This window comes from Onychomys torridus, chromosome 5 (assembly GCF_903995425.1).
Source record: "Onychomys torridus chromosome 5, mOncTor1.1, whole genome shotgun sequence".
Lineage (NCBI taxonomy): Eukaryota > Metazoa > Chordata > Mammalia > Rodentia > Cricetidae > Onychomys > Onychomys torridus.
This window is the reverse complement of record NC_050447.1, coordinates 98,472,614-98,494,507: the sequence shown is the minus strand read 5'-3', so window position 1 is coordinate 98,494,507 and position 21,894 is coordinate 98,472,614. Positions and strand designations below refer to the sequence as shown.

The 21,894-nt window shown below is 45.0% G+C and overlaps 1 protein-coding gene across 6 annotated transcripts in view; it reads right to left on the bottom strand.

The window, feature by feature from the left end:
- Positions 1 to 21,894, bottom strand: part of LOC118584085 (cytidine monophosphate-N-acetylneuraminic acid hydroxylase) — a 98,507-nt gene that overhangs the window by 7,538 nt on the left and 69,075 nt on the right. For all 6 annotated transcript variants that reach the window (XR_004945000.1, XM_036188060.1, XM_036188057.1 and 3 more), the window contains 5 exons: positions 20,817 to 20,952; positions 10,444 to 10,584; positions 6,826 to 7,000; positions 4,794 to 4,910; positions 656 to 771 (listed from right to left, as the gene is read on the bottom strand). Coding sequence is in view for 5 of the 6 variants with exons in the window: in XM_036188060.1 (XP_036043953.1) it covers positions 656 to 771; positions 4,794 to 4,910; positions 6,826 to 7,000; positions 10,444 to 10,584; positions 20,817 to 20,952 (685 nt within the window). In the remaining variant the exon portion in view is untranslated. The remainder of the gene's footprint in view (positions 1 to 655; positions 772 to 4,793; positions 4,911 to 6,825; positions 7,001 to 10,443; positions 10,585 to 20,816; positions 20,953 to 21,894) is intronic.

Here is a 21,894-nt window from a genome sequence, read left to right as displayed (position 1 = left end):
GTGTGGAGATGAGAGAACAACTTTTAGTCATCAGATCTCTCTTCACCATATGGGTCCCTCTGGGATTGAACTCAGGTCAGCAGGCTTAACAGCAGCAGCTTTCCTACTGAACCATCTCTGCCACCCAGGCCTTTAAATAATAGGAATTTAAAAATTATGTGTCTGCATCTTTTCAGAGGGTCAGCAGTGATAACAAGGCTACTTTCTCTTTGATCTTGTGCATGTAAAGGCAGAAAATGGCTCTTTCTGAGATTCCAAATATGACCTTAAGCATATATATATATATAAAGTTTATAAATATAACAGTGGGCCGTTCCTGTAACCACCCAGTCCACAAAACACTGAGCTCAAGTTTCTTGTTAAAATGCAGAGCCAGGCATGATGGTACATTCCTGCAATCCCAGCCTGTGGGAGGGGGTGAAGTAGAGGTTGTCCTGAGTTCAGCCTGGGCTACAGAACGATACCCTGTCTTGAAAACACAGAGGAAAAGGATGGAGCCTCTCCTATCTGTGCTAACTGGGAGCATAGCCAGTCACTGACTCCACTTCTCTCCCCTCTCCCCGGGCACCGCCATGCCCCCTCACGGCCATGCCCCCCATGTCCTCATGCTCCCCCACCGCCTTGGCCCCATGGCATCAAAGCACTCGAAGCTTACAGATGATGGTATATGTCAGGATCCCGCCGCAACCGGGTCTGGAATCCAATGTACAGGTCGTCCCACAGCAGGCCGTGCCTCACCACGTACCTGATGACATCCACTCGACTGCGGATCTGAAACGGAAACATGGCAGCTCTGGGTGGCCCTGCTGTGTTCACTCCCTCAGGTCCTCAGGAGGAGTGGCTGCCAGTGCTGGCAGAGAGGAGTGCAGGAGAGAAGCCTGGATCACAGGCTGAGGACAGAAGGAGGGAGCCAGGAGCCCAGGAATGGAGGGGAGGGAAGCAGGGCACACACAGATCAGAAGGTGGGCCAGCTGGCCCGATGAGAGGCTCAAATCCAGGGTCCCGCTTTGTGGTTCAGTAACTACTGCCTCAGTGTCCACATCTATACAATTTAGATTAAACGGGGGCGTTCCTCACAGGAGCGTGGTGAGGAACAAGTGAGTCTGTGAACAGAAAACACGTGAAATGAGGCGGTTACACAGGAAGTACTCAGTAAGGGGTCCTATTACCGCCGCTCCACGTGTGCCTCCACCTGAAACTCCGGCCAGAGCCTCAGAGTTCACGGCAGCCATGTGTGTGTGTTCAGCCACCAATGAGCAGAACCACCTTAAATGACGTGGTTGAAGTTCTTAAGGAATCCCGACCACAGATGCTGGAGTTGGTTAGAGGCAGGCTAAATTGGCTTTGGTCTCGTCCTGTGTTGACTAGTTCTGTGCCAAAATTTGCTAGGCACCCTCTCTCTCTCTCTCTCTCTCTCTCTCTCTCTCTCTCTCTCTCTCTCTGTGTGTGTGTGTGTGCAAGCACATGCACAAGCGCGCTTCCCTCCCTCTCTTCCTTCCTCTTTCTTGAAGAAATAGAAGGGATTTATATAAACACAAAGTGCATGAGATTGGGTGTTTCTCAAGCCCAGTGTCTTAAACAGTAAGCCATGACTTTGGCAGGTAGGGCTACATAACTGGGTGTAGATGTAGTGAAAAATTTGGCAACACTAAAATATTTCTGAGTGTGCAATGAAAAAACTTAAGTAAAAATCAACTGTAACCAGTCTGAGGTGTTTCTGGCTGCACTTGCCTGAGTTCTGTGACATGATTCCACTTTCACTGCAGCCTTGGTTCTGAACACATAGCATGGGAGCCTTGCATGAAGCATGGCGCCACCACACCATGTCCACAAACACTTCTGTTCAGTTTGGAGACTAAAGTGTATTTTGGCTTGGATGGCCTTGGCATCGCAACACAGAACGGGACAAACAATGACATCAGCTCATAATATTTACAAACTGTTTGCGACTGTGCTTGCTCCAGAACCACTTACCAAAATCGGACTCGGGAGGATGGCTTGAGCTCAAGATTTTGAGATAAGTATGAACAAGTATGGGAATAAAGAGAGGGGTGTTCACATGGGTCTTCTTACATGTGAAAACTTAGCTTTCTGAGATCCATAAATCAGATAGAGTAAGTTTTGCTGAAGTTTTAACACAGCATAAAATTGAACTCAGTTTATTAAAATACAGCTCACTAAAAGCCAGGCGTGTTAGCATGTGTCTTTAATCCCAGTACTGGGGAGGCAGGCAGATCTCTGTGAGTTTGAGGACATCCTAGAGAGTTCCAGCCCAGTCAATAAGATGTGGTGAGACCCTATGTCAGAGAGAGAAAGAGAGACAGAGACAGATAGAGCAGAGAGAGAGACAGGCCAGAGAGATAGAGAGGTGTCACTAATGAAGCAGCTTTATGTCTAGGACGTGTAGGTCTTGTTTCACTTCTGCAGTTAGGGACTTACACACTTCAGTGGCACCAGCAATAATCTCAGGGGCAGAAGGAAGGCCCTGGAACCAGGGTTAATGGTGTGTAATGTATGCTGCAAGGCATGTGTGCTCTCCTGCATTATCTCCTATGCTCAACCCAGCCATTTGGTAGGGTGGGAATAAGTCCTACACAAGGGAAGGAAATCAAGGCTCAGACAGGTCGAATGACTTGCTCAGAGTTTCATGGTGAGCACTTGGGTTCAACAGTGATGGACACCATTTTAATACTGACCTGTCTCCAAAGCCAAAGACCTTTCTTGGACATCACATGGCCACACCATGGGATTTACTGGGACCTGGGGCCCAATAAAGCATGTCATGTCCACACTGACTCAACTTCCTTTTCAGAGACTTTCACTGAGTACCCTTGGAGACTGAGATGTAGGTCTGATGTTGTAGGCTGCTAAAATTTCCTCAGGAATCCAACGCTGGGAGAGGTGAAAGGCTGAAGCCCTGGTGACCTGGAGGAACTGGCCTGGCACAAAGAGACTTGGTACAGTTCTGACAACTCAGATGAGCATGCACACACTCCTTCTTGATCTTGTGGTCTATATAAAACCGGAACACTGCTAAGAAAAGGCCCAGATTGACTTAGAGAGAAACGAACCTCGTTTTCAATCAATTTGTTTCCTAATTCCTTTTAAGGTGCTAGGGGTTAAATGAATCTAGGTCAATGTGCAACAACTTTGGAGCAGGAAGCAAATTTGTGGCTCACTGACCCCCTGGGAAGAGGGAGCGGACTCCCAGGGGGCCTTGCCTCTGACCTTTGGATGCCAGTTGCCTGTGAATGGCATTGATGAGCTGATAGAGGAAAAGGGGTTTGGGATTCTGGCCTGGCTTGGGGTGAATATTCTATTTGTTGGGTTTTATGGTATGTGGCATTCCTGGGGCACTTTCAGGGTTCATCCTTGGTTTGTTTTGTGTTCTTGTCATTGATTTGTAAAAAAGGACATTTCAAAGAACGGTGACTTTGAAGGCTCTGTTGAGTCATTTGCACTGGTTGTGTGGTTATAGGAGAGGAGAGCTCGCAACTATTTGCCAGCGCCCACTCTGTTTACTTTTTTGTGTGGCCTGTTTGGCAGTTACCTTTAGACTTTGGCTTACTCCTCAGCTCCGTATTTGAGGTGTGTAAATCACTTAGGCTCATTTTGAAATAAATTATGAGCCGGGCAGTGGTGGCACATGCCTTTAATCCCAGCACTCAGGAGGCAAAGGCGGGTGGATCTCTGTGAGTTCTAGGCCAGCCTGGGTTACCAAGTGAGTTCCAGGACAGGCACAAAGCTACACAGAGAAACCCTGTCTCGAAAAACCGGGAAAAATAAATAAATGAATAAATAAATAAATAAATAATGTCTGCTGCCTAAGGCTGTGAAGCAGCTACTAGTGAGCCTTTGCTGTGGAATAAAGATCAAGATTCCTAGAAACAAATCTGCTTTCACTGGAACTTAGGCATATTTTGCTGGGGATCTATCTCCATTATAACTGATGGCAGCCTGAGAAATGGCGACTGGTTTGGAGGCACCTTAGAGAGAATCCCTGCTGACTAGTCCTTTTGTGCTGTCACAGTGCACTCAGGATTAATAAAACCTTTAATGTGTCATTTTGCACATTAGTTTGTGTTTTTGACAATTGGCTTGGAGGGGACACTGAAAATGTCATGGCTATAGCAAAGGTCTCATTACAGATTATCTGTCTGAGGTCCTAGACACTGGACACTGAAGAGACCATGAAGAACCCAGGAAAAAAAGGCACCCACAGTAAGAGCTGTAAATGGCTGATTGGCTGATTAGAATTCCACAGTTATGGAGAGATGTGAACCACAGTCAAAATGATCTGAGACTGTCTTCCGCTTCTTTAATAGCCACCCATTGCCCACCTTTGTGCCTGAGCCAACATTCTTTTGCCTATCAGACAAAACCTTTGGAAGGCATTAACTTAGCCAAAAGCTAATGTCATCAGATAGCCCCTTAAGTCTAGAGCAGAGCATTCTCTGCTTTGCTGTGACTTGCCTACCTGATGCTTCCTTTGGGAAATCCCTTGAGTTAAGACTTGACATTACTCTGAAATTAAAAACTTCATAAATCATTTCCACATTGTAGATTATAATTTGGAACAATCTGTTTTCGTGCTCCAAGGCCTAGGTCACTCATATTTGGCTCAAAGATAAATCATGCTTGTTTTGAGCTGTGTTTCTGAGTCAACAGAAGTGGTGGGGGAGGGAAGAAGGGAAGGAAGAACTGATAAAGGCAGGAAAAGAGGGAGGAGAAGGAGGGGGGTGCTAAGAAAGAGAGACGAAGAGGAAGGGGTCACCACCAGAGGAGCTGCTCACTTCTTCATAGGGATGCTCCCTGCTTGGTCTTGCTTTTGGAAAAGATAAATCTAGAAAGTCCACCAGATAATCGTACCCTCCAGGCAAAGGGTTGAAGTCTTCATCTGTTTCAATCATCTGTGCAAAGGACAAGGCAGCAAATGGAAGAGTATTCATCAGGTGGCTGAGGTTGTTAAGAAATTCCAAGAGTGTAGAAGTCTTAAACACTCTAAAAGAATAGCAGCGAGTTGATACAACCCTCCCATCCTCTTCCCTCCCTCTTCCCGTTCCTCCCTTCCTCTGATTCCGTCTCTCTCTTGAAGTGGTAGCATTACACTCTTCATCTTCTGTATCAGCAAAACCACTGCCTCTCCCTACTCTAACTCCAGCGGCATGGAGCATTATGAGCAAGGAGACATCGAGTAGCACCAGAAGCTTTCCGATGGGGACCATACAATGTGGACTGTGCCTCACATCACACAGCAGCTAAACAGAAATACATTTACCGGGCCAGTGACATGGCACAGCAGGTAAAGGTGCTTTGCCCCAAGGCTGACCACATGAGTCCAGTGCCTGGAGCCCACATGGTGAAGGAGAGAACTGGTCCTCACAAGTTGCCCCCACACACTGTCCCATAAACACACATGCACACACACACATAAATAAAGAACTGTAATTTTACAATTTCAAGTAATATATGCTTTAAAAGTTCTAAAAGTTTCATTTTCAAACTCATCACCCAAATGAAAACATCATTCAGTCTCCCAGCGCTTTGGGTTTCAAAGATGATTTCCTCAAAAATAGCTAATGGCTAACCTAAGAACATTTTCTAATATTAAAAAAAAAAAAAAAAAGGTGTTAGACCTGTTATTCTTTGACATCACTAAAAGAAGAATGTTTGAATGCCTCAAATGTAGAAATGACCTAATCTTGAAACAACTCGTCCTAAGAAGGGAGGGAGAGCTGTCATCTTTCATCTACACACACGCTCATACCATGTTTGGATCACTGTTTATCAGGGAAAATGTTGCCACAGGCTGGCACAGAAAATCATGGTTGTGGAGAGCCATGGCTTTGGAGTAGGACAAGTGTGACCTGGTGTTGATGCTTGGGGGCTGGACAGTAAACTGGGGCGGCCCTCTCCAGAGGGCAGCCAGAAGCTGTCGGTGACTGGAGTCACTGCCCACATCTTAGTGTCATAGAGGCTACTCCTTGTACAAGCCCACACAGGCACTTAGCATTAACCAGATGTGGCCAGTGACTCACTGCCCTGACCACTGGCCCACCTCGGGCCTCTTCTTCCTCTCACACCCCCTATCTGCTAGGTTTAATTTTTGTGATCCTAGAAACTGAAGCCAAGGTCTCTGGCATGCAAGGCATGCACTCTACCCCAGAGCTGCATCTCTAGCCTGCTCTGCTGCAGCACACCTCCAGTGGTGGTGAGCAGCATACACCCTGAGCTGGTTAGCTGCACTATGCATGTGTGCTGGGACTAGTTCCTGTTTAGCACCCACATGTGCCTCCTGCTTTGTGCTGTTTGGTCCTCAGCACAGATGCCATTAGCTGCTTCTGCCTCCCACTGGCCCAGGTTGATACCTCTCTGGGTGGACTCCACCCTCTAGCCTCACAGTGAAGTATTCCTGACATGCTTCACAATGTAAATGACTCACAACCACAAGGGAGTGGGGTGGAGGGGGTAATAGGCAGGAGGGTACAGAGGATAGGGTTCCAGGAGATGGAGGGCACCCAACAAATCAAAGATAGATGAAAATGCTACCAGAACACTTGTTACTTCTTATACAGTGATTTAAAGTTTTTAATGCATGGTGATAAGAGAGAAAAATACTGCAAAAGCCAAACTGAGCTGTGCTTAGTGGGCCCTTCAGTTTCAAAGGAGAATTATTCATCACAAAGTTCCTCTATCTTCTGCTGGACAGTTTGTGGGGCTCCCCAAGTGCTGATTAGAAATCAAACTGGAAACAGGAAGTGGGGGGAGGCTGCAAAGATCTCCAAATTACAAGAGAGCAGAGGCAGAGAATATTTAGTGGCATACCCTGACCACCAGGTTGTAACTCTTAAATCCAGCCCAAGTGAAGTACTCTTTTATCCAGGACGAGTGAAGGAAGATTTCGTCTCCTACAGCAGAATGCAAGGTCCTCAGGTAGGGGCCAAAGTCCCAGGAATCCTTGTAAATTTTTGTCCCTTCTGGAGGCTCCACGATGCCCTTGCTTAAAGACACAATGAGGAGGAGGGTCAGAGAAGCAGGCAGCAAATAACGAAGGCAAAACTAATGCTTTAAAGAAAACGCCACCAGGAAAGTAGTTTCGAGAAGTGGGACTGACCCCCAGGGCCCAGCCTAGCCTAAGCCACACCATTTCCCACACACTATTTAGTGGGCAAGGTTCCCAAGTCAGATTTCATTGACCAACCTTGTGTATGTCTGGAGATACAAAGCTACAAGACCCCAGATTTGGACCCTTTTGCTCCCAATAACTAAGTGACGTGTTGAATGTGATCCACTTGTATTGACTTTGGGGATGTGGCACACAGCTGCCTCTGCATCCCAATTACAACAGGCATTTGGTGAAAGAAGAGAAAGCAATTGGAACATTTCCTGCTAGGAGTGGAGACTCCCAAGACTCAGGAAGCTAAGACAACTCAAAAGCTAAACAAGATTCCATCCCCAAGCTATCCGAGCCATCAATAAGAGCTGGGGAGAGGGCACACTCCTGCCTAGCTGCCCACAGGTTGGTCTAGGAGCTCCAGGGTTGCAACTTGCATGAGTGGAACTGTAACAGGTTGGGGTTTTCTCTAATGAGTCATAGATGCTTCTGTAAGTGACTCTAGTGAACTGACTGGGTCACCAAGCTACACTTGGGTGGAACTGACACTTTGGGGTGTTAATGGTGTCCTTCTGGGGTGAACAAATGTTTGTTCATATCTCCAGGAAAAGTCTGGTTACGTGGTACCCAGTAAATATTTGAGCATATAAATAAACTTTAGCCTATAGGATTTTGTGCTTCTGATACACTATGCTCTGTCTGTTAATCAAACTCTGGTTTTCAGACAGATGTGTGATTTTTTTTTCTTTAAATACCATTCATGATATAGACAGTCCTAAAGCTCTGTTCATCCTGGGGCAATAGTTTACTACATGGAACATGGGCTCTTGGATCTTAAGAAAAGTAATAGAATGTGAACTGAACAAGGAACTATGGAAGGAGGCAAACACACCCATGCCTATCACATGTTTGGAGGCAATAATAGATATCTTCTCAAAGCTTCACTTTGAGTCCATCATGTCCCTAAGGCTACAGAGACACCAAAGTGTATCAGCTCTGAAATAATCATCTCCAGTCTTGTCTAGCTCCTTGCCCAGTGTCAGTCTGAAGTCTCACTGATCTTCCCCGAGAACCCATAGCTCTCCCCTGGCCTCCTCAACTCCAGAGTTCTAGCTGTAGCTTCCCCGTTAGAACATTCTCCTCTACGAAGCTGAAGGGGGTTTCTGAAAGCTCCGTCAACACTGATCCTTCTTTGCTTTGCCATTTTCTGTGGCTCTCCTGATTTGAAGGACAGGTTTGTCAGCCTGGTCCCACATAGCATCCCTTTGTCCTTTCCTTGGGTTTTCACTCATCAGCTCTGAACTCAGGGCTCTGAGGGCTCCCCAAGGACCAAAGTTCCCTTCTGGCTGTGTCCTCTGCACTTCTGGCTCCCAGTATCAGAACATTTCAATGAATCATTTGGAAATCAATGGCATATGTGCATTCTTTTCTTTTAGTCTCCAAATCCAGGAGTCTACACCCTGCCCTTCTCCAGCTAGCCTGTTGCCTCTGACTAGAAAATTTCAGTTTATCTCCCCCTCCTTCCCTTTCTCCATCTTCTCTCTCACTCCCTCCTCTTTCTTTTTTTTTTTCTTTTATGTACTCGTAACCATCTTCTCATCCCTAAGACATGGTGAAATGCTGAATATTTGGGATTGAGTTTCTGTGACCACAGTCCTAGATTCCCCATCCCTTCTTCCTTTACAAGGCAGTTAAGCATAGTGTCCTTACTATATGTTAGCACAGAGATTCAATTGTACTGACTCTTGTTTCCCAGAATGCTTTGGTGTGACCCTACCTCAGATCTACTGTATCCGAGTATCCCCAGGGGGAGCCCAGGTCCGAGTTTATCAAGGGCACTGATGTCTGCACTGGTGACTCTGATGTCTGTACATATGACAGCACAGCCACTTGCTCTAGGACACATTGAGAGGCATGCATAAGGCTGACTCTGGAGACTTTAGCAAGATGCCAGAAGAGGAAGCAGGCTCATGAAGGGTGAGTAATAACCAAAATAATCAAGAAACAGTTTCACTCTCCAGCTGGATGTACATCTTCTTCCCTACTGGAGCATTCAGGAGCTCTCAGAGAATTTTAAGTTCCACGATTTAGAAAAACTGGCTTGTCAGCAACAGAAAGAGGGGTTTCCAATATTTTGCCTGTAATTCCTGTAAGAACTGTTTTGTATGGGTTGGGGTGGGAAGCAAGGTCTCACTCTGTAACCCTGAAACAAACCAAGCTGGCCTTGAACTCTTGGCAATGCTCCTGCTTCATTGTGTGCTGGGGTTATTGATGTGAACCATCACTCCCAGCTAAGAACTGTCTCCATCAGGTTGCAAAGTTATTCCAGAAATAAGTCCTGTACACATGCAATATGCCTAGATTTTGTTCTTACTGGTGAATTTTGTTTTCTAGTGAAAATATTGGTTATGACCAATGGCCTTGGTTTGATGGCCAGCCAGTGGGTTGTGAGCTATCATGGAGGAAGGATTGTGAAGGAGGGGTATAACCACATACCAGGGAACCACAGGCAGGGAATAGACCCTGAGTGAGTGGCAGAGGCGAGAGCAGGGAAGGGGAAGCTGAGCTGCACCAGGGACTGTGAAAGTTTGTGCAGGAGAGCTTACCAGGCTCCGGTCACACCTGGGAGGTCAGCAAAGGGCAACACCAGCTTCTCTGCTGCTCACTTCCTACAGTATGTGCATTTCTACATTTGGATGGGAAATTTATGACCATGTGACCATGTGGCTCAGGAAACTGTAGGCCTCTGGGGTCCATGTTAACTCCTTGGAATTGGATTTCCCTGCCTGATGTTTTGAAAGTGCTGCTTGTTTTAGTCATACTTGCACTGGCATAAAAACTAACTTTCTGAGTCACCCAACATGGGTGCTGGCAGTTGAACCCTGGACCTCTGTGGTAGCAGCAAGTGCTCTTAATGGTAGAGCCGTCTCTCTCACCTTGTACCCTTTACTTTCTAGTAAGGCCCTGAGGTGATGAAAGCACTTGAGCCAGGATGAAATGCTTGGGAAAGCTGTCTGGTTTGAATGATAACTACCAGTCTACTTTAGTAATAGTAAGACTTACATTTCTTTTTCTTGAGACAGGGTCCCAGATAGCGCAGTCTGGCCTGATCCCCCTGCCGCAGCCTCCTGAGTGCTAGGATTGCAGGTGTGTGGTTCCCTAGCTGGCTTTACACTTTTTAAAGTGAGATTGGGGATCTTATCAGGTAAGCTTAGCATGGTTGTCAACACAACTTAATGTCACTGCAGAGTAGGGACCTGCTGAGGATTGGGAGCTTTTTATCATAATATTTAAAACATTATATAAGGTATTTTTTTTATCCCCCAAACCTGTCTGTTGGGTCCTTCAGCATCCTGCCCAGGTCAAGGGTAGCTCCAGGTCGTGGGGTCCATGTCACCACATCACAGTTTTTCTTGATAAGATTGTTGAGTTGATTCGGGTCATTTTTGACGTTTGTTTCCTTAATATACCTAAGAAATAGGAGGGTTCCCAGATAAGAGAGTTTATTCATCCGGGGAGTGACAGTGAACATTTTGGTTTATTCTTTATTCCCAGTTTCCAATCCCCTTCCACACACAACTAGGAAAAATAAAGACCGTATTTGGACTAACCTCCCTAACCAGTCAAGAAAGCTGTTCAGATCTTTTGTTTTTGAAGTACACTGGGGTGACAGTTGGAACTAAGTTAGAGGAACCGTGAGCGACTGTTATAAACAGGCAGCAATTGCACACTCATACTGAACACCAACAGAAATGAAGACTCCTTGACTATCTCTTGGTAGGCATTGTGCTAAGTGATACGAACTAGTCGACTTTATCTTGCAGTGCCTCACGAGACCGCTACTGTCAGTGCGTTCCTCCTAGAGAAGGAAGGGAAGACAGCGGATCACGTGGCCTGCACAGGCTCAGACTGCACATAGGCCCCAGGGCCTCTCTCTAGCTTTCAGAAAAAAAATCTAAAAAGTCTCTGCACTCAAAACCATTAAAACTGCACCTGCTATCCTCAGGGCTTGCTGGCCAGTCCAGCAATGACACATTCTGTCTCAAGAACACAGGTGGGTAGCACCTGAAGAATGACACGGTTAACCTCTGACGTCACAGTCATATGCAGGCGCCTGCACCATCACACACATGTGAGTACACACTGAAACAAGAAAGTTCTTGTCTCTTTCTTGGGGAGAGGCAAGCAACTTTGAAAAATCTACTCATTACAGAAGAGCACATATCGTCAGTCATAACCCTTCCTGCGGCCTGGTTCCTGTTTTTCCTTTTCGTGTCCATGAAAGGTTAAAAAAAGGGCTACCACTGTGCTTTACCCTTAGCTCAAGATCTAGAGTTTAATCATGCTGTTAACTGAAGCTAGGCAGCCTCCAAATCAAACTCCAAAAAACCCTATAACTTGTCCATTTCCGCATCGTATTGACATTGGTGCTGGGACAGAAAATGGGAGAGCCAGAGAAAATGAAATTGTCACTGCGATTCACCTGACAGTTACTTACACAGACACTACTACTAAAGAGCATTTGGCATCCTTGAACTTCAGGTTGGTTCTCTAGATCTGCTATTTAGTCAGACAGTTAAGTAGAACATGAACCAACATCTGTGTTCTTTCCTGGAAACACTGTCACTGCCCTCAGAAGGTACCCATGGCCTTGTTCTTGCTCCCACACCAGCATCTTCCTGATGCTTCAGTTCCTGTGTGGGCGTGTACATAGGTGCCCCTGTGAGCATGTCCCCTGCTCTAGGACTGTGCTCCTTTCTAAACACTACATCTCAAAAAAGCAGAACCAGCACTGACCACGAGGAAGTCATCTTTTAACCTTGGGTCATTCTTACTAAAAATCTTTGAAAGAGTCAACAAAGCTAGATAGCATCAACAAGGATATTGAAAAGAAGGAAGCATCAGTCACAGGTCACATTGGGTAGTTCCAAATGCAGGACCATGTGGTGAAATAGGTCTTGGCAGACTGAGCTACCATACCTTAATTATGAGACAAATGAAATCGTAAGTGTGGGAGACAACAAACGGTGGTAGAAGCAGAGTGTACATCCCACACCACTGTCTCTTCTCTGGTATAGCCTTCACCACTCAACAGGAAGGCTAGGGCCATCCTCGAGTGATTATTGCTATGAAAATGTATCTCAAAAACTGCCTTCTTTATTACTCAGTGAAATCACAAAAACACAGACACCATCATGCCCATCTGAAGCTGACACAGCTTTGCTGTTTGAGGGTAGGCAGCATCTCCCCCCACCCCCATTCCCCAAGTCCCAAAAAGTTTTCAGCAACAATGCCCTAAAACTGATCTTCATGGAGCAGAAGGTCCTCCCTTGTGAAGTCCTAGCTGAGATTCAGTCACTGTATGTGACAAATGTCAACCACACTGTACACATAACAAAACAAAACAAACAAACAAAAAAAATTATAAGAGCAAAATTTAAACGTCTGTAAAATTTTGTTTAGCATTTACAATGATAGAATGAAGCCTGGCATGGTGGTGAACGGCTGTAAGTAATCTTGGCACTCAGGAGGTTGAGGCTGGGGGAATCACAAGTTTGAGGCCAATGTGGCATGTATAGCCAGGTTCAATCTCAAAAGAGAGAAAGGAAGGAAAGAAGGAAGGAAGGAAGGAAGGAAAGAAGGAAGGAAGGAAGGAAGGAAAGAAGAAAAGAAGGAAGGAAAAAAATAGATGAAAAATAAAATAAAATGCAGTTCCAAATACTATAAAATGGGTATTTATTTTCTCAAGAGAGTATGGACTCTATAAAAAATGTACATTATAGCACAATTTGCTTGTGTCACAAGTATGACTTACATACTCTACTTTGACTTTGGGAGCTTCTTCAGAATCACCCTGTTGTAAAATTGTGTATGTGCATACGACACGGAAGTAGGTGTGAAATTGTCTAGGGCAACTAATGGGAGGGGGAGAAGGGAAGGGGAGGGAATGGGGGGGACACACCCAACGTGTGGTATCTAGTTCTAGGAGAACTTTTACAAACAGGTGCATCTTCAGAGGAGAAGAGAGGCGAGGAGACAACTCAGCAGGTCAACGCACTTGCCACCAAACCTGCCAGCCTGGGTTTGATCCCTGGGACTTCCGTGGTGAAAGAGAACTGAGTGCTGCAGGTTGTCCCAGACCCTCCCCTGCCCACTAAATATTTGTGACTTTACGTAAAAGGATAATCATGTTTCCCCGAGGGCAGGACAGCTCTCTGAATGGCCAGCAATGAGAGGGCAATATTGGGTGAACATGAGCCCCAACCAACAATCTACAAGAATGAAATGGCATAAGGAAATCTGTTTCATATACTAATTTAAAATCACCAAGTTCACCTTTTGTCCTTTAACCTTTCCGATATACTTAGATGCCATCGCATCTCTGTGGGATACAGTCCCATGGGCTTTAGTGCAGATTTGTGTGAGCCCCAGTCAGAACACAGGTTCATCACTCCCCAAACATCCTTGCATTATGCTTTGTTGTCTCCCAAAGCCCTCACCTCTGACAAAGACTGGTCTGTGTTTCATTCCCATGGCTTTGCTTTTTTACTCAGTTGTCATATAAACAACACCATAAGGTCTGTGACCTTCTGAAGCTGTCCCTCCCCAATGCCTTTGAGATTTATTCATGTCCTGTGCAGCAGTAAGCAGATACTCATAAAGATGTGCTGTCTGGGGGCTCAGCTAGCACTGTGTGTGCTTTGGAGCAGCTAAACTATACACTTAACAGAGTATTGTAAAAGCAGAATTTAAACATCTATACAACTATAGCTAGCACTTAAAGTGATAAAATATGTTAGGCATGGTGATAGATGCCGATGATCCCAGCACTCATGAAGCTGAGAGTAAAGGATCACAAACTTCAAATCATGGTTTCACAGTTTGTTTATGTGGGTTGACTTGGTATTATGAACAAGGATATTATTTAAATTTGCACATAGTTTTATGTAGTAGAAAAAATGCTTTTGTTTATATTGCATTTCTTTAACTCTGTGAAGCTATGTTACTGCTGTGCCTGTGTAAAACACCTGATGGTCTAATAAAGAACTGGCCAATAGCAAGGCCGGAAGAAGGATAGGTGGGACTGGCAGGCAGAGAGTATATATAGAAGGAGAAATCTGGGAGGAGAGAGCTAAGATCTAGGAGCCAGAGAAGGAGGACGACTCCGGGGGCCAGCCACCCAGCTACACAGCAAGCCACAGAGTAAGAGTAAGATTTACAGAAGTTAGAGAATGGGAAAAGCCCAGAGGCAAAAGGTAAACAGGATAATTTGAGATAAGGAAAGCTGGCTAGAAACTAAGCCAAGCGAAGGCCGGGCATTCATAATTAAGAATAAGCCTCCATGTGTGATTTATTTGGGAGCTGGGTGGTGCCCCTCTACCCCCCTCCAAAAAAAAATAGTAAAAAAAACCAACAACAACAGTTTTGGGTGAATAAAGGTTTGAATTTCAACAGAACCAATGCCCGACAGGGTAAGTCCTAGACCACATAGCAAGGCTAGGTTTACAGCAGCCTCCAAGGTTTACAGCAGCCTCCAAGGTTTACAGCAGCCTCCAAACTTTCTCCAGGGTTGCTGAACCATTCTAGAGCATATTGGCAACATGGAAGAATGCTGCTAACCCCGAAGGCCATGCTGCTGTGGTGTGGCTCTGACCTCCGTTGCAACTCCTGCAACTAATGATCTTATCATGGCTTATTTGCTATCTAAATGCCTTCCCAATTAAAAAGAAAACTATGGAACTGAACAGAGAGTTCTCAGAAGAAACACCCATGGCTCAGAAATATTTCTAAAACTTCTTAGCCATCAGGGAAATGCAAATTGAAACTACTCTGAGATTTCATCTCCGTCCAGTCAGAATAGCAAGAGTAAGATGACAGATGCCGGCAAAGAAGTGGGGAACACGGAACCCCCCTCCACTGCTGGTGGGAGTGCAGGCTGGTACAGCCACTGTGGAAATCCATGTGGAGGTTCCTAAAAAAGCTGGAAATAGATCTATTTCTCTATTTCATGATCCAGCTGTACGACATTTTCATCATCTAGTCATCAGTTGATGGATATCTGGATTCCCATGTCCTAGCTATTATACATAAAGAAGTTACGAACATGGATGAAAATGTGTATCTACAGTAGGAAAGAGAGTCCTTTGGGAATGTGAGGAGAAAAAGAGCACCAGGAAAGGTGATGTGGGAGCCAAGTCCTAGGCTCAAGAAGATAAGCTTAAAGAAAAGCCAGACGCTAAATGGAATAAAGGGAGTGGTGGCCTCAGAGCAAGACCTACCTACCCAGCCGAGCTTCCAACTTGTGGAAAGGAATTACAGGAAAGCTTAAGCTTTGGAAAAAACTATCAACAACAGAAAACTGACGCAGATGTAATTGAAGGAGGGGGCCAGGTTCTATTGGGTCAAGCCACAAAACTTGGCAGCTTCAGCTACATGGTTCTGCCTTTAGAGTCAGGATACAAGAAAGGGGTTACGGAATCTCCCTCTGTGGCTTAGGAAAGCAGCTGAGGCCAGGCTTGTATCCTCCTTCGCATGGAGGCCAAGAAAAGCCATTGCATGAAGCTATGAAGGTGAAGCCTGGATTGCCCTGGAGGCCCCAAGATGTTGGAGATGCCAGAGTCGTGGGTTACCTGCCAAGGAAGTGGCAGACCAGGTGTGGAACCAGCCCAAGAGAGAGACGTAAGCAGTCAACAAAGCTGAACAGAGTTTCAGGTCTGAAAAGCGCTTTGACATCAGACATGGAGATGCAGGAACTGGAGTTTGCCCAGCTGGTTTCCAGTCTTACTTTGGTCTGGCATTTCCTCACTATGCTTCCTTCCTCCCTTCTGGAATGGTAATGTTCATTCTGTGTCATCATATGCTGGAAGTATGTGATTTGCTCTTTGATTTGGTTTTATAGTGGGTTAAGAAATTGCCATGAGTCTCAGAAGAGACTTTGGACTTTCAAACAGTGTTGGGATATCAGAACTCATCTTTTTATTCACTTGGTCCTCTAACTAGAGGTTAATCAATTTTACTCACCCTTACCAGAAGGTTTATTTTATTGCTCTTTGTCATTTTCTTGGGGTTTATATTGTTATTGCTGTTTTGGTTTTGGGGAACAGTGTCTCATGTAACCTAGGCTGGCTTTGAACTCATAACCATTCTCTTCCCTCGGACTAAGAATTTAAGTGTGAGCCATCATTCCCGGAGGATGCGTTCTTGTTCTTTATTTTATTGATGAAGCCACATGTGTACCACCGAGTCACCAATGTGGGGCCTGAGCTGTACTCTCTCCTCTACTGGCTTGGTCTCCTGCTAGCAAAGCACAGCCAGGGGCTGAGATCCAGGGTTTACTCAATCTTCTGACTCATTTTCACAAGTATTTCCCCTGCAACACCCCCAATAATTTCTGCCTCCCAAGTGTCCTGTTCCCTGCCAATGTCAAATGATACTTCTATTGAAAAGCCAGGGCTTTGTTTTCCCTGACTGGATGAGAACTTTCCAGAGAATTCCATCTGCTTCCTGGAGACAAGTGTTAGTGAAAGAAAACAGCAACAGAGGAAGGTCCAGTGGCTCCTTCCTAAAACGAGTCCCTGGGACGCTGAGGCCAGCATCACTGCAAGCTCAGGACCAGCCTGGGATACTGCATCAGACCCTGTCTCAGAAAAGCAAACAGAGAAGAGAGGTGAAGCCAGTAGAGCTGAGGAAAGAAGGGGCCCAGGATTTTCTCTCCGCTCTTGAAATGAGAATCATTCTGACCCTAGAGAAGGCTTCTTCCCGGGGTTTCAGGCAGAGCTGTTTCCCTGCATGAGCACTGGACTTGTGTTTCCCTTGGGATATGATTTAATGCCTCTGCTTCTCCTTCCTGTCCCTAAAGCAGCAGTGGATATGTCTGCAGTCCCACTACCGAGCTGTGGTACACAGTCATTTCCCTGATCTTAGAATTCTTTTTCCAGAAAGTTTGCTCTCAGCACTTTCCCCTAAACTATAGTAGAGTCTAAATGATAGGAAATCACAACATGTCCACACAGTTGGGCTTGTGGCGGCGGACCGCCTAATTATTTCCAGTTCAAAATAGCCATTTCCAGGTCAGAACATCTCGTGTGGCTAGGACTCTGTGGCTTTACATGGTTGCGTAAAGCACACGCGGCCATGTAATCTACACGCATGCGTGGAGTAGCCACATGCGGTGCTGTACGCATGCAAGGCCCATTCTTTAAAAAGCCGGTGCCATTTTGCACAGGTCTCTCTTCTCTCTCTTCTCTCTCTCCTCACTCACGTGTGTGCTTCACACAGGCCTGTCACCTCTATCCTCTTTAATAAAAGCTCTTCTGTGGATTTGTCGTGTTCGGGACGTTTTATCGCAGGGTAAGAGCGCAGCTAAGTAACACTAGAGAGGAAAGGAAGAGAGAAAAGAAAAACCTACTTTCTGGCAACCTTCCATATTCCTGATATTATGTGAAGATTTCGTGTCTATTAATTACTTAGACTTCCCAAAATAACTTAAAGTTGGGTATGGTAATACAAGTTTATAACCTCAATACTGGGGAGTTTGAGGCAGGGGGATAACAAGTTTGAAGCAAGCTTAAACGGCACAGGAAGCTCTTGTCTCAAGAAAATAACCGTAACAGTAACTCGTTCATATTGTGTCCTGTTCACAGACAGTTGGGGTTCGGGTTGATGTCAGTCAGCCTTGGGTTTCTCTGTTAGAAGAGTATATTTCCAAACTTAAGCAGTGTAAAATCCAAGCTATCCGCTCTTCCTGCTATGCTACATGGCCACCCCCACAGTGACCCACTTCCTCCAGCAAGGCCACACCTATTCCAACAAAGCCACACCTCCAAAGAGTGCCACTTCCTGAGGAGGCCATTTTCTTTCAAGCCACACAAAGTCTAACACTCTGAAACCATAAGCCCAATTAAATGCTTCCTTTTATAAATTGCCATGGTCACGGTGTTCCATCACAGCAGTAGAAAGTAACTAAGACAGAAGAGAAGGCAATTCTACTAAAGTCAAAATGTTCATGTTTACAGAAATTATCAAAACACTTTAGCACCTATCATGGTTTCTTTATCAAGAATGACCAAGTACTTGGAAGTACTACATAGTTAGGATTTGACTTTACCACAGTCTCTACTAAAATATTAAGTGTCATTGCCACAAGATGATAAGATCATGATGTATTATATAATTACCTAGGTTTTGTTATTCCACTAGATATGAACTTCTCTAACACTTTTATATGATAAATGCATAGAATTTTCTGTCACTTTGTGTGTGTGTAATATGTATTTATGTCTGTGTGCATGTGTGGGGGTGGGTGGATACGAATGTGTGAGGTGTGTAGAAGTCAATATTGGATGTCTTCCAAAACAGTTCTCCATCTTATCTTTTACAACATTGTCTTTTGATGATTCTGCTACACTGACTGACCACTGAGCCTGAGAGGTTCTTCCTGCCTCCACCTCTCTAGTACTGGAATTACAGCCAGGCACTGCCACACCTGGTGTTTTAAATGGGTGCTAGAAAGCCACACTCAGGTTCTAAGAATTAGAACCCACCGAGCCAGCTCCCTGGCCACTCTGTCAATTTTTTAAATTAAAAAAAAATTAGTGGATTTGTATACCCTGTTTTTCATATTTCACATATTTTGAATTTTTGGTTACATCAATTCAGATAGTAATTTTCATCAGAAATACTTGATTTAGCTCTAGATTTCATAAAACTTATGTTTCAAAATTAGATTTATATGCTTGTTGATCAAGCCATACTTAAAGATTTTTCCAATAACGAAATCAAGTACAAAAAAGTTATTTTTGTGTAATATTCAAATATGCATTAACAAAACTGATTCATCAGAATTCATTTGATTTTGAAACAAAAGCACAACAAAAGCATGTCAGTATCTGTTGCTTGAATCCTAATGGTCTTTTAATAAAAATCCAGAGCCAGATAATGGGGTAAATGCAGAGAGATCAGAGAGACAGAGGAGCAAGCCACTAGAGAAACTTCTCACCTCGCCTGCTCTACTCGTGCTCTGACTGAAAGCCTCTGAGTCCTCAGACAAAAGGGGTCCAGCTGAAAAGCCTCTAGCCAAAGGGGGCTTAAGGTCCTGTCTCCTCACACCTTATATGTCTTTCTCTGCTCAGCCATATCACTTGCTTCCTAGTGCTGGGATTAATGGCATATGTGCTTCCCAAATCCTGGTAGCAAAGGCGTGAGCTCTCAAGTACTGGAATTAAAGGTGTGTGCCACCACTGCCTGGCTCTGTTTTCTCTCCTACTGAATCAATCTCATCTAGTCCAGAGTAGCTTTGAACTCACAGAGATCCAGATGGATCTCTGCCTCCCGAGTGCTAGATTAAAGGTGTGTGCCACCATTGCCCGGACTCTATGCTTAATCTAGTGACTTGTTCTGTTCTCTGATCTTCACGCAGATTTTATTAGGGTACACAATATATTATCACAAATTTCTAAACTTGTCTGCCTAGAAGTAAGTTGAGGAATTCTGTATCAACTCATTGACATGAACTTTGATATCAAAGGAATAGCTCGCATATTCCCTTCAGAAAAGATGTATCAGAGTCCTGAACCCGAGTTTCACAGAGTGTGACCTCTGCTTGGAGAGACTATCTCTACAGAGGGAATCAGGTTAAAATGAGGCTGTAAAAGGGAAACCTTGAATAGATCCTTCTCCTAGCAACTTGCTTTCAACTCTCGGCTTCTGGATCCGGGAGACGCAGATTTCTGTTGCTCTGAACACCGCCGGCTAGTTTGCGGCACCATTTGCTTGTTTTGTTTTGTTTATCGCCCCTGGGGAGTAATACGTAATGCAGATTCTTTTCATCAGAGCTTTGTACTGAGCTTTGTCATGTGTGTTGTGATGAGGCAGAGAGTAAATGTGAAGCACGTTATGGTGGTTTGTCTTGGAAAACTTGGACTGAACAGTCGTCTGGTCTGGTCTGGTCTCCTGCCACCTACCCAGGGAGCATTGGCAAGAGACACTTCCTTTCACTCTCTCTTTTCTCCACACCGAGATGCAGAGGAAAAAGACAGCCAGGTAGACCAGGCTTTGCTTCTCAGCTCCTCCTCCCACAGAGCGGCTCTTTGTCTTTCTTGGTTTCACATCCCCTGTCTCCAGCAGGTGCACAAAGCCTTCCTCACAATGTCACTGGTAGAATTATTTCGATGAGTTAGTAAAAAGCCCTCCCCCGCACGCCCATTTACTTCCTGCCACGTGCTTAATAACTGTTGTTTGTCTCCTGCCTTCCTGAAGGATCTTTCAATGACTATCTGCACCAACTCCGGTGGCTTTGGTTCATCTGTTGGCAACTAGTTAGACAGCTGTAAACTATCGGGATGGAGAAATAGGTCAGTAAGGCACTTGCCTTGCAAGTGTGAGGACCTTGCAAGTATAAGTTGATCCTCAGAACTTGTGAAAAAAAGCCAGACTCAGTAGCACACACTTGTAATCCCAGGGCTGGGTGGACAGAGATGGGCAGGTCTCAGGTGCTCACTAGCCAGCTAGCCTCCACGTCCTCACACATGCACACACCCCTACACACACACACACACACACACACACACACACACACACACACACACACACGGAGAGGTTTCGGATGCTCCCAATCTTTTTGTGGTTACACAGTGCATTGGTAACAACAAAGTCACTCATTCTGACAGACACTAAGTGTAAAATAGTGAAATGCAGGGCCTACTTGTCAGATGGGTGAGATTCCACAAAATACCCAGCAAAGGGACAGTAGATTCGAGGCTGCAGGTCCTTCACCAGCTGAGCTTTGTAATTCAGAAGCTTTCTTCTCTCCGCCTTAATGAACTGGGCTTTCCATTCCTCTGAAACAACATGTGTGGGGTTAGTGTTCTCTGTTCAGAAGTCTTTGAAAGTGAATGCCCTAGCTCCCAGCTTCTTAAACAGGGTTGTGAACACCCCAACATGGGGTGTGTAATTAAATGTGGAAGTCACAAGAAAATCAACAACTGTAAGTGATAGGAAATCACAACATGTCCACACAGTTGGGCTTGCATGGCGGACCACCTAGTTATTTCCGGTTCAAAATAGCCATTTCTGTGTCAAACATCTCACGTGGCTAGGACTCCGTGGCTTTACATGGTTGCGTAAAGTGCTTGCGTGGCCATGTAATCTACGCACATGCGTGGAGTAGCCACATGAGTTCCTGTACGCATGCACGGCCCAACCTTTATAAAGCTGGTGCCATCTTGCATGACCTTCTTCTTGTCTCCTTAACTACGTGTGTGTTTCACACAGGCCTGTCACGCCTTCTATCCTCTTTTAATAAAAACTCTTCTATGGTCTTGTCGTGTTCGGGATGTTTTCTCGCAGGGTAAGAGCACCAAAATAACTAAGAGTAAGTTTTCTGAGAATTCAAGAAAACGTAATTCAAAATAAAACACAAAATGGTACTGCTCACTGCTGTGCCTTGTGACATCCCTGCTCATGATGTAACATCACCAAAGCCTTGGTGCTGAGCACACAACAGGTATGCTTGGAACTGGGCATGTCATCACATAACACAACATAACACAACACAATCAATTATGTGTGCCTTGCCTCACATTCAAAACCACTGTATGCTGTGAACTGTGTGTTTTTACTGCACACACCGCCTTTCCTGTTCTTCTAGAAACATAATGGTTTAAGTGTGGAAAACAAAGACTTTCCATATTTTCCTAGCATAAATTAGTGCATCTTTGGATTATGCTGTGCTAGGATGTTTGATTTTTTTTTAATTGCTGTTTGAGTTGACTTGAGTTTTA